Source organism: Chlorocebus sabaeus, chromosome 8, assembly GCF_047675955.1.
Source record: "Chlorocebus sabaeus isolate Y175 chromosome 8, mChlSab1.0.hap1, whole genome shotgun sequence".
NCBI classification, from domain to species: Eukaryota; Metazoa; Chordata; class Mammalia; order Primates; family Cercopithecidae; genus Chlorocebus; species Chlorocebus sabaeus.
Genome location: NC_132911.1, coordinates 144182086 through 144194262, shown reverse-complemented (window position 1 = coordinate 144194262; position 12177 = coordinate 144182086). Strand labels below are relative to the sequence as shown.

General features: G+C 55.2%; 1 protein-coding gene across 4 annotated transcripts in view; it reads left to right on the top strand.

The window, feature by feature from the left end:
* AGO2 (argonaute RISC catalytic component 2) overlaps nt 1-12177 on the top strand; it is a 119784-nt gene that overhangs the window by 90243 nt on the left and 17364 nt on the right. For all 4 annotated transcript variants that reach the window (XM_037999843.2, XM_073018377.1, XM_073018378.1 and 1 more), the window contains exons 12-16: nt 755-939; nt 2440-2599; nt 5752-5842; nt 8676-8870; nt 10244-10378. In XM_037999843.2, the coding sequence (XP_037855771.1) occupies nt 755-939; nt 2440-2599; nt 5752-5842; nt 8676-8870; nt 10244-10378 (766 nt within the window). The remainder of the gene's footprint in view (nt 1-754; nt 940-2439; nt 2600-5751; nt 5843-8675; nt 8871-10243; nt 10379-12177) is intronic.

Genomic DNA, 12177 nt, shown 5'->3' with positions numbered 1-12177 from the left:
CACTTTGGCCTGGAGCTGAAGATATGGGTGGACACACACGTGTTTCTTGACCTGATCTAATGTACAGGAAATTGGACACTGGCTGCGTTGGAGTGCCTTGTCCTCGCCCTTATTGTAGAAGGTGACATGATTCTTAGTCTTCAGCTTAAAATAGAAGCCGCTGCCCTGCCTCGCACCCCGCCCCAGCTTCACCAGGCCGGCCATCGCCAGCTGCCACCACCCCTCGGGCTGCGGGCTGTTGGATTTTCTCTCGTGATGATGTCATACAGTCCAGGTTGTGCCCATCAAAACAACTGGGGGAAAAGATCCAAAAGGACAGTGAGCTGAAAATCTCCCTCCCTGTGACAGTGCTGGTCTGCGCATGGGGAGAACGCTGGCCTCCTTCACCGGAGCTCCAGGGGCTGCTCGGCAGCTTTACGGGGGCAGCATTGCGTCCGCACCGGGGCCGCCACAGCGGCAAGGCAGCGTGAGCACAGTTTAAAGGCTGCTGTGTTACGGTAGCAAGTTAGCTGCAAGTGACTTTCGAGTGCACTTACGTGTATGTTGAGCACACTTAACCTTTCTCATGAGGCAGTATGTGTTAGGAGATGTAGCTCTGAGTTCTGGCCTCGTCCAGGACTTAAAGAACAACTTTGACCTCAGTGAAAGTGCTCTAGGCTTTGTAAAAATGATGCCCTTGTGTTAGAGCCTCTGGTCGGCCTGAGTTCTCCACCATTCCCCAGTGCACCGTAGTGAACTGAGCCTTCTCCTGCAGGTCCTTCACAGAGCAGCTCAGAAAGATCTCGAGAGACGCCGGCATGCCTATCCAGGGCCAGCCGTGCTTCTGCAAATATGCGCAGGGTGCGGACAGCGTGGAGCCCATGTTCCGGCACCTGAAGAACACGTATGCAGGCCTGCAGCTGGTGGTGGTCATCCTGCCTGGCAAGACGCCCGTGTACGGTAGGTGTGGGCGCTCCCGCTGGCTGCAGGGAGCCGTCATGGTCTCCATGGTGTTTATTCCTGCCTAAGCCCCTCTGTGTTTCTGCTGCACTGAGAAAGGTGATCCTTTTGGGCCTTTCAGGAGGCTGAGAAAGAAGAGGTGGCTTCTGATCACTGCCAAGTCTGTGTTCGGGGCCTCCCCGTCGTCCTGTATGATGCCGTGGTCGTGGGCAGTCAGCACCTCAGGTGGCACAGGCCTTGGCACATGGGTGGGCACCCCATCCATCACACAGCATGCATGTTGGCTGGATGGAGGAGCGTTTGTTTAACGCACAGAGCGCTGCACCAGGGTCAGCTCCTGCCCGGGACTCAGCCCGTGTGTAACCTCTGTGCCCACCTCAGAATTCTGTGACGTTTTGCCAAAGTCCATGCCAGGGGGTCACCCACAGGGCCCCACGCCCAACCACAGACAGATTATGGACATGTAAAAGCCACATTTCTCTAAGTTCAACATCCCAAAAAAAGAAGGGAAGAAAAAGCTATTGGTGTTGACAGCCTGTAACATTGTCCCGGGGTCACCATTTCCCCAGACCTGCCCAGTGAGCAGCTGACCGGTTGCTTCATGAAAGAGACCAGGAATAGCGGGGGGTGGGTCCATGGAGCTCTTTGATGTCAGGTTTACATCTGCCAAGGATTTTGAGGGTGCCAGTGTTTTTATTTTTAACCACCGAAGCATTTGCTTGCAGCCAGAGCACCGTGGTGTGAGTGACCTTCCTTTTTTTCCTTTTTTTCTTTCTTTTTTTTTTTTTTTTTTTTTGAGACAAGGGCTGGCTCTGTCTCCTAGCCTGGAATGCAGTGGTGTAATTTTGGTTCACTGCAACCTCTACCTCCTGAGTTCAAGCGATTCTTCTGCCTCAGCTTCCCGAGTAGCTAGGATTTCAGGCACACACCACCATGCCCGGCTAATTTTTGTATTATTAGTAGAGATGGGGTTTTGCCATGTTGGCAGGGAGCAGGGTGATAACATGGGAAGAACTCCTGGCCTCAGGTGATCCGCCTGCCTTGGCCTCCCAGAGTGCTGGGATTACCAGTGTGAGCCACCGTGCCCGGCCAGTATAAGTGGCCTTTCTGAGCAGAAGAGCCAAGTCCTTCCTTTTAGCTGGGCTCTTTCTCTCCTGCCCTGGGGCCCCTAGGTCCCTAGGCCCCTAGGTGAGGCATTTAAATTGGAGGGATGAGATAGACTCACTCAACTTCCCTTTATGAGGGAGGGGAAGCCCGGCCTGGGCAAGGCGGACACAGCTGTGCTGGAGTCTGGACTCCAAGGAGCCTGGCATCCCCGTCGGGGCCAGTGACCCTCTTCTATCGCCGACCTCGGATAGAGGGGACACTCAGAGCTCAGCACAGCTGCCATGGTTGCGCTTGCCAGATGGGGGCAAGAGGGCTGGTGGCAGCTGCCGCTCCCAGGGCCAGCTGAGGAAGGGGCGCCAGTAGAGCTGTGTGTGTGCCTCTCATGTCCCTTAGCCGAGGTCAAGCGCGTGGGAGACACAGTGCTGGGGATGGCCACGCAGTGCGTGCAGATGAAGAACGTGCAGAGGACCACGCCACAGACGCTGTCCAACCTCTGCCTGAAGATCAACGTCAAGCTGGGAGGCGTGAACAACATCCTGCTGCCCCAGGGCAGGTGAGGCCCGGCCCCTTTACCTCCGCCTGCGGACCAGGGCATGGTGGGATGCCTGGCAGGGTGGGGTGCGGTGTGCAGGGTACATGGGGGCAGAGTCCCCTCACCTGGGCCCAGCACCGTCCTGGCCACAGCAGAGCAAAGATGTTAGACACAGATCTGGCTGCTCACGCTCTGCTGAGGACCAGGGACGTCAGCAGGAGTTTGAGCACTGTGGCCAGGTTTCCAGACTGAAATTCGTGCCTCGAATCCCAGTGGGTAAGGCAGAGCAGGGCATGCCTCGGATGGCCAGGAGATGGGCTTCCCTGGCTCAGCAGCAGCAGCTACTGTGTGGACCAGGGCACCCCCTTGCTTCCCACGCCAGGCTGGTCATGGATGCTGCGTCGTGCTGGACTTTAGACTGAAAAACTCCTCATGGGAGCACACGTTGGCAGCTCCCAGACCAGGATAGGATGTGTGGCCAAGCACTGGCCCCCCACCTGCCTCAGAGGTCTGGGGCTGACCGCCGGGGACGGGAGTTGGGGGCGATGGAGCTGCACCCTCTTCTGGCACCTCCTGACCGGCTACGCGTCCAGCTATTCTAGGCCAGGGCCATGGTGTGCTGCTTCCCCGCCTCCAAAGCCACCAACCTGTGATGTAGGCAAGAAAGACGTCACCACACAATGACAGGCATCTTTGCCAACCCTGGCAGTTGTCTTAGCATTTGGACGACAACAACAGAGAATACGTAGAGTCAGATTATTTGTGCATTTGTGCAGAAGGGAACTGGAGGCTGTAGGCAGCCCCTGTGGCGTGGACCTGTTGGATCTCCCAGTCAATGGTGGGGCTCAGCTGATAAAGCCATCCTAAGCCAGGCAGTGCGCTAAATCTGCATCACTGGAACACCGTAACAGAGTTAAGAATCCTAAATCGAACTGCCTTAAGGCAGTGACCCTTGGTGTTTGGAAAGTGGGGCGGTGGTGAGCCCCCGCTGTGTGCACAGGCCTGTGCTGGGTCACCACAGTGTCCTCACACCTCAGCAGCTCTCGAAGCCCAGCGGGGCTTGTTCCCAGAGTGTCCTACTCAGCAGGACTGATGGGGCTGGGAATTCCCACCGCTAGCAAGTGGACACACACAGTGTCAATGCTGCTACACGGGGGACCAGGCTTTGAGAGCCACCGAGTGACACGCACCCAGAAACAGTCTGTTGAATTCATCAGGGAGCAGGGTGATAACATGGGAAGAACCTGGATTCCCAGTGGAATGGCTGTGAGCATGGGTGCGGGCTCTGTGGTGAGACAGGTTCATGGGAATGAGCAAAGACCAGTCCCGAGCTGGCTGGGGACTGACAGTGCTGCTCCTCAGTCAACAGGTTCTGTATTTATTGAGTACCTACTGTGTGCAGAGAGTTTGGGCCATAAGCGGACAGCACCGGGCCGGAAGTCCTGGTGGAGGCACCCAGGTCATGAGCCTATCGTACAGGCGGCAGGTGCACAGTAGAGCCATGGGAGGGCCGTGAGAGCAGACAGGAGACAGGTCCGCCCACGTGCAGTTCCTGGGGGCCGCTGGGGAACCAGGGCTCCCTCAGGTGAGCTGGGGTGAGCTGGGGCTGTTGGAGGCACCCGACTAACAGTATGGCCAGCTCTGGCTCCATGAAGCCGAGAGGGGCTGGTGACCTGGGCCAGGCCAGGGCAGGGGCACAGGGTGGGAGCACCTGGACTCTGAGATGTTTTGAAGATAGAGTCCTGGGGCTTGCTGGCAGGTGGGATTGGGCTGTGCGTGAAGGAAAAATCAAGGCCTTTGGCCTGGGCTGCAGGAGAGACCCCGTCGTCATTAGACGGGGAGGCTGTTGGGAGGGTGAGCACCAGGCATGGGTGAACTGGACCCCGCAGCCTCAGCAGAGCATCTGAGTGCGGGTGATGAGTGGATGGTGGGAACCAGGAGGCTGGTGTCAGGGGAGACAGGATCCAGGAATCCTTAGCAGACAGGTGGTATTCCAAGCCCTGGGCCCTGGAGAAGGCTGGAGTTCATGGCCTGGAGAGAGAGGAACCAGCAGCGGAGATGGGAGAGGCTGGGGCAGGGAGGCTGGCCTCAGGGCCCTAGGCACCAAAGGACGTGTGTCCCGCAGCAAGCCAGGCGCAGCAAGGCCTGAGGCTCGGCCGTGGGTCTGGGTGATGCAGAGGTCATCGGTGTCCTTGGGAAGAGGAGCCTTGTTGATATGGCCGTGAGAAGTCTGACTAGAAGGGGCCTGGGAGCCAGCGCAAGCAGTGATGGGTTCAGCTGAGACAGGGAGCACTGCCGGAAGGCAGGCGATGGGAGTGAGAGGGTGTGGGCGGGGAGTGAGTCACAAGCACGTGGGGAAATGGATGTGGGGAGAGGGCAGCAGAGGCGAGGGCCCCATCTCCCCGGTTTCCAACAGGCAGGGCTAGCAGAACGGCCACTTCTGATACTTCCTGATGTTGCCTGCACAGCCGAGCAAGGCTGGGTGGGGTGCAGGGCGGTGCACTCTCAACCTGGCAGCAGAGTGGGGAGGGAGGTGCTGTCACCACCTCCGTCTTTCCTGGCGAGCCTGTCCCTGCCCCCGTGCATGCTGACTCCCGAGGGTCACCGCTGGGATACACTCGGGGTCTGGAAGTTCTCCATGGGGTGGTTTTGCTGCCAGGGGACATGTGGTCATGTCTGGAGACATATTGGGGTGTCAGGCTGGACGGGGTGCTACTGGCATCCAGTGGGTGGAGGCGAGGCTTGCCTCTCAGCGCCTGCCCATGCTCGGGACAGCCCTCCACCCCAACGAAGAGCGAGCTGGCCCCTGCGTTGGTGGTGCCGAGGGTGATGGGAGAAACCCTGGCATGGGTGTGGCTGCAGAGGGAGTCGAAGGTGGAAGCATGAGCCCTCCTAGGCCTGAGCCGCAGCCTCAGCAGCTATCAGCCCCTGGCCTGTCTGGTCTGGAGTACACTCCACCCAAGCCCCCCAACCCCCGGCTCTTCTGAGGCAGATTTCAGATCTTGTATCATTTAATCTGCAAGGTTTTTAGTATTCCTGTTAAAAAATAAGGATTATTTCCAAAAGTATTACCATGATACACTGACCACCTCCAAAAGGTGATGATGGCACCTACTGGGGTCGGAGGTCCAGGCGTGTCTCACCGTGGCCCCTGACGCCACTCCTCTCCGCAGGCCACCAGTGTTCCAGCAGCCCGTCATCTTTCTGGGAGCGGACGTCACTCACCCCCCCGCTGGGGATGGGAAGAAACCCTCCATTGCCGCCGTGAGTGTCAGCACTTTTCCATGGGTCTTCCATTGACAACGTGTGGGACCCTGTCGAGGTCCCACTGCCACAGTGTGGCCAGGGGTCCTTCCTGAAAGGCATGGGGTCACACTAAGCAGTAGGGACGGCCAGGGTAGTATGGGGGAGAGGTGTTTGGAGGGGACACTATAATGACACAAAGTAAGTTCCAAGAAGCAGTCAGAGGTGGGGCATAGGGGCTCATGCCTATCCCAGCCCTTTGGGAGATCTGAGGTGCAAGGAGGCCCCCTGCACATGGGGGCCTGACTGGCCGGTGCTAGCCTGGGGTATGAGGACCCCATGCCCCCACGGCATGAAAACTCTGGCTTTGGACCCAGCCCCAAACCTCAGACAGGCCCGTGCTGCTTCTATTTTCTTGTTTCTCTTGGACAATGAGCTTCATGTTTCAGAACTTTCTTGGGTGCAAAATGAGGAAACAAATTTTGACCTCATGGGAGAATTAGGAAATGATGTGGTTAAGCCCCTGGCATGGTGCCTGGCACAGAGTAGATGTTCAGAAAATGCTGACATTCCAGCCTGGGCAACATGGCGAACACCCATCTCTCCAAACATAGCTCGGGGTGGTGGCATACGCCTGTAGTTCCTGCTACCTAGGAGGCTGAGGTGGGAGGATTGCCAGAGCACAGGAGGTCGAGGCTGCAGCGAGAAGAGATCGTGCCGCTGCACTCCAGCCTGGCCAACAAAGTGAGGTTTTCTCTCAAAAAAGAAAAAAGAAAATGCTACCATTATTATTTCATTAGTTGGGAGAGAATATGGAACAGGAGAATCTATCTGGGACACAAGGAAGTCATTCGAGCTGCCCCAGGTGGAAGAAAAGCAACCTGGTATGTGCTCTGGTGTTATTCAGGGCACACTTCCTTTAGGAAATGCACACTGCATCAACTAATTCCTGCCGCTTGGCCCGATGATCACAACCCCACCACTCCCACGCATACACCACTGCTCACTTTGTTGAGTCAGTTTTTTGGTGGTGGTGGTTTGTGTTTTGTGTTTTTTTTTTTTTCTTCTTTTTTTTTTTTTTTTTTTTTTTGAGACAGAGTAACTGTCACACAGGCTAGAGTGCAATGGTGCAATCTCAGCTCACTGCAACCTCTGCCTCCCGGGTTCAAGCAATTCTCCCGCCTCAGCCTCCCGAATAGCTGGGATTACAGGCACCCGCCGTCATGGCTGGCTGAATTTTGTATTTTGTAGAGACGGGATTTCACCATGTTGGCCAGGCTGGTCTTGAACTCCTGACCTCAGGTGATCCACCTGCCTCGACCTGCCAAAGTTCTGGGATGACAGGCGTGAGCCGCCGCACCTGGCCATGCTGAGTCATTTTCGGCCCTTTCCTCTGATGGCGAAGCACCGCATGGCCGTCACCGAGGCACAGCTGGGCACCAGTGTACCCAGGAGGGAGCCAAGCACAGAGGGGAGCCCCCGAGGGTCCTGCAGCTGGCTTTCCCCTGTCCCCACCTCACCTGGTCCCCATTAACTTTATTTTTTTCTGTACAAATGTTATAAAGCATTCAATTATATCTCTGGCTCTTGGAGCCTTGGGCTGTTTTTTTGTTGTTGTTTTTTGTTTGTTTTTCAAGTTTTCAGAAACAGAGAAATCTGCGTGTTTATCCCCTGGGCCCCACAATTCTCAATCAATAGGAACAGATTTCTGTTTATGTTAATGTATTTCTGTTTATACCAACTGGAAACATTACAGAGTTTATTTTTCTCTTGGTTTAAGAGAAAAATTATAGCCCAAGGCAGGACAAAGGATGTGGAATAGTGGGAGAATTAACTGGGGAAGAACTTGTTCTGTAAGGATTTACGAAGAGGGAGGCAGATTGCCAAGAAGCAGTTCCTATTTTTCAGTGACATGAGAGGTTTTATTTCCATCAGTGTTTTTCAAAGTAAAGACCTCGCCTTCCCCAGCCAGAGGGTGGAGCGGCATGCGGAGATCTACCCAGTTCCCTCCATGGGCTGGGCCACCTCATCCCTCACGCTCACTTGGCCCCCGACAGAAGAACCGCAGAGCCATGCTGGGCTCCCTCTGTCTGCCCTCTTTGTGGCTGGCACCTTCCAGTGGCTGCTTGCCTGGCTGGTGTGCCTTCGGGATGCTCTATGTTGATGTGCTCGTAGTTTCTTTGGAAGAAATAGGGACACTCCCACCCATTGCCTTCTTTGGACTGATTAATTCAGCCACATCTGATCCCAAGCAGAGGATAGTTCTAATCTGTTTTTTTTGTTTTTGTTTTTGAGATAGAGTCTCACTTTGTTGCCCAGGCTGGAGTGCCATTGTGCGATCTCAGCTCACTGCAACCTCTGCCTCCTGGGTTAAAGCAATTCTCCTGCCTCAACCTCCCGAGTAGCTGGGATTATAGGTGCCCACCACCACGCTGGGCTACTTTCTGTATTTTTACTAGAGACGAGGTTTCACCATGTTGGTCAGGGTGGTCTCAAACTCCTGACCTCGGGTGATCTGCCCGCCCCAGTCTCCAAAGTGCTGGGATACAGGTGTGAGTGAACCACTGTGCCCAGCTGGTTTTTTGTTTGTTTGTTTGTTTGTTTTTTTTTTCCTTTTTTAACTATGTAACTTGGCAAACTTTTATACTTCAGGAAGTATTTACGAACACTATTGCCAGACACCGAAAGCCTAAAGGCTGTGAGTTCACACCCAGCCAGCCATTGTTACTTGACTGTGATGTGAGTTCCAGGGTGGGGACCCTTGTCGTCCCCGTCTTCCCGAGAGTCCAGGCACACGCTCAGGAGAGGAAAGTTTCAGGAACCCTTGACCACACTCACTGCCTGTATCCTGCAGGTGGTGGGCAGCATGGACGCCCACCCCAATCGCTACTGCGCCACCGTGCGCGTGCAGCAGCACCGGCAGGAGATCATACAGGACCTGGCCGCCATGGTCCGCGAGCTCCTCATCCAGTTCTACAAGTCCACGCGCTTCAAACCCACCCGTATCATCTTCTACCGTGACGGCGTCTCCGAAGGCCAGTTCCAGCAGGTGAGCGCCTCTTGGAGCCTCCTCTCCCCTTCTCCAGGGTCTGGAATTCACCTGTTTGTGCAGCAGAACCACACTCAATGAATGGCAAGAATGATGTGGCTTTCATTCAGCCACGAGGCTGATCTAATCACAGCGTGGAAGGGGGTCCAGGGGAGGAGATGGGACATGGGGCTGTCGAGACCCTGACACTGAGGCAGGACAGAGGGAGAGGAGGAGGGGTGGGAATGGGCCTGGGGACCAAGAGATGAGGGAGAGATGCTTGAGTCTAGCTGGCTCACAGAGCAGAGCTCCATCTGGGGGCTTCCCAAGGGCCTGGCTTTGCCTTGCAGCCTGTGGAGAGCTGTCGGGTGTCTCTGCGAGGCAGGGAGCTCATTGCATCTGGGGACATCTGTCTGCAGTGTGAGAGGTGTGGAGGCAGGGCCAGGAGGAGGGATAGGTGGCAGCTCTTTTGAAGGTAGGGTCGCCAGGATGCGGCCACTGTCGATGTGGAGAGAGGGATGGCCGCATCTTGGCGGCCATGTGGAGAGTGGGTCACTGCCGGGTCTGGACAGGCAAGGAAGCCATCACAGAGGGGCAAGGGGAATCTCATTGCTGTCTTTGGTTGAGAGCTTGCGCAGCACCCCCAGATCAAGGTGACCTGTGGGCAGGAATGAGTCCATCGTGGCCTGGAACTTGGGCGATGGGTGCCCTGAGTGTTTCTCCCGTTGACTAGAGCCGATTCCTCCCTACCTCTCGCCATGTCACACGGTCGCTCCCTTGGAGGTGTTAACAAGAAAAGCAGAAGAAAGCTGTCACGGACCTGTTGGGGGAGGAGCCCCACACAGTGGGGTGGGAAGACATCCTTGGTGGCTGCCCCAGGAGCTCAGGAACTCGGCCGCCTTGATCAGGAGGCTGGATGGCACGCAGCCTAGCTCCCGCGTTTGCCTTCCAGTCCAGAGTGGAAGCAGAGCTCGTTCCCGAGGCCCATGGCCTCCTGGGAGGACAGAATGGATACACCTTGACCGGCCAGCCCTTCCTGGCTGGAGCCTTCCCTGAGCTTCTGCAGGAACTTGGCCTCTGCATGTGCCTTCTCGGCACAGAGCCCAGCCTGCACCCCTGGCCTTGGCCGTGCCCCTTGCACACACAGAACCTCCTGGGCCCTCCAGGGGAAGTGTTCTTCCCGTTCCTGAGTGCCAAGCCCTCTCCTCCTGCATCCAGGCCTCCCTGCAGAGAGGGTGGTTTCTGCCCTCCTGTGTTTTCACCTCACCGTGAACACGCTTATTGTCTCAGAATCACCACAGCTGGGAGTTCTAAACCCAGAACCCATGCATGGGACCGTTGCTCACATGTACTGCCATCTTTAAGCACGACCTTTTCCCCGTCCGTGCCCCTAGGTTCTCCACCACGAGTTGCTGGCCATCCGTGAGGCCTGTATCAAGCTGGAAAAAGACTACCAGCCCGGGATCACCTTCATCGTGGTGCAGAAGAGGCACCACACACGGCTCTTCTGCACGGACAAGAACGAGCGGGTGAGTTTCTGCACGACTCCAGGCACGGTGCACGGTTCTCCCCTCAGCCCCACACCCCAAGCATGCTCACAGAGAACCTGCTGGCCACAGTGCCGCTGTCCCAGGCGATTCTGTCCTCCAAGGGACTTCGGGGGATCCAGGTTTAGGCACTAGAGAAGGCTGTCCTTGATTTGGTAAAGTCTTTTTTGTTGTTGTTTTGGTGAGTTTTCTTTTGTTTTGTTTTGTTTTAAGATGGGGTCTGGCTCTGTCACCCAGGCTGGAGTGCAGTGGTGCGATCATAGCTCACTGCCGCCTCTACCTCCTGGGCTTGAGGGATCTTCCCGCCTCAGCCTCCCTGGTAACTAGGACTGAGGCGTGTGCCACCACACTGGCTAATGTTATTTTTACTTTTTGTAGAGACAGGGTCTCACTATGTTGTCCAAGCTGGTCCCAAACTCCTGGGCTCAAGCCATCCTCTTGCCTTGGTCTGCCAAAGTGCTGGCATTACAGGTGTGAACCACTGTGCCCCACCAAAAAGTCTTCATTTATAAGTCCCATAGGCCTAGGCTAGGTCTAGGCACAAGATGTCACTAATCTAATAGATTAGCAAAAGAGGCGGCTCTGAAAAGGGCCGCATTGGAAACCGCAGCACAGAGCTGTGCAGTCGTAGAGAATTGGCAGAGTGGTGCGAACTCGGACCCCCCGCAGGTCCCTGTGGCAGGCCTGGAAGGCAGTGCTTGTGGGGAGGAGAGATGGCGGCATTGAAGCACCACGGCTCATCTCACGGGTGTTCTGGAAGGAGAATGTGGAGGAGCAAGAGTTGCAGACAGAACAGCTGAGAATTCTCCACAGCTGACGAAAGCTAGGACACCCAGGTTAAAAGTGTTCTCCGTGTTCCTAGTAGGATAAGTAAAAATAAACTCACATCTATCCACATTGTCCTAACTGTCTAACGTCAGGGTAGCTGCCTAAGGAAAGAGACCTGCCCAGAAAGGAGGCCTTGGACTGAACCAGAAGACCTTGACCTGGTCAGGGCAGGGCCAGAAGGCAAAGGGTTAACATCCACTCGGCACCCAGGAAAGAAACTTAGAGTGTTAGACTCCCTACGGGCATGCCCCTGCAAGGACACAGGGAAGGCTTACTGTGCAAATGGAAGGCGAAACAGAACTTAAGCATCACAATGAGGAAAAAGGGTATTTTATCACAGTAAAAGGAATCATTCACCAGGCCAGGCGTGGTGGCTCATGCCTGTAATCCCAGCACTTTTCGAGGCCGAGGCAGGTGAGTCACCTGAGGTCAGGAGACCGAGACCAACCTGGCCAACATGGCAAAACCCCCTCTCTACTAAAAATACAAAAATTACCCAGGCATGGTGGCGGGCACCTGTAGTCCCAGGTACTCGGGAGGCTGAGGCAGGAGAATTGCTTAAACCTGGCAGGTGGAGATTGCAGTGAGCCAACATTGTGCCACTGCACTCCAGCCTGGGGGACAGAGTGAGACTGTCTCAAAAAAGAAAAACAAAAAACAAAAATAAATAAGTGGAATGATTCACCAAAAAGATGTAGCAACTAATGAGCTTGAATGTACCTAACACCAAATTATGTAAAGAAAAAAAAAGTAAAGCAAAAAGTAACAGAATTTTAAGGAGAAATTGATGAACACACCATCAAAGATGGGTATTTTTACACAGCTCTTATTATACTGTTTCCAGACCAAAATGAAAAACTAAGGATAAAATACATGGGGCCAGGCATGGTGACTCATGCCTATAATCCCACTACTTTGGGAGGCCAAGGTAGGAGGCTCGCGTTAGTCCAAGA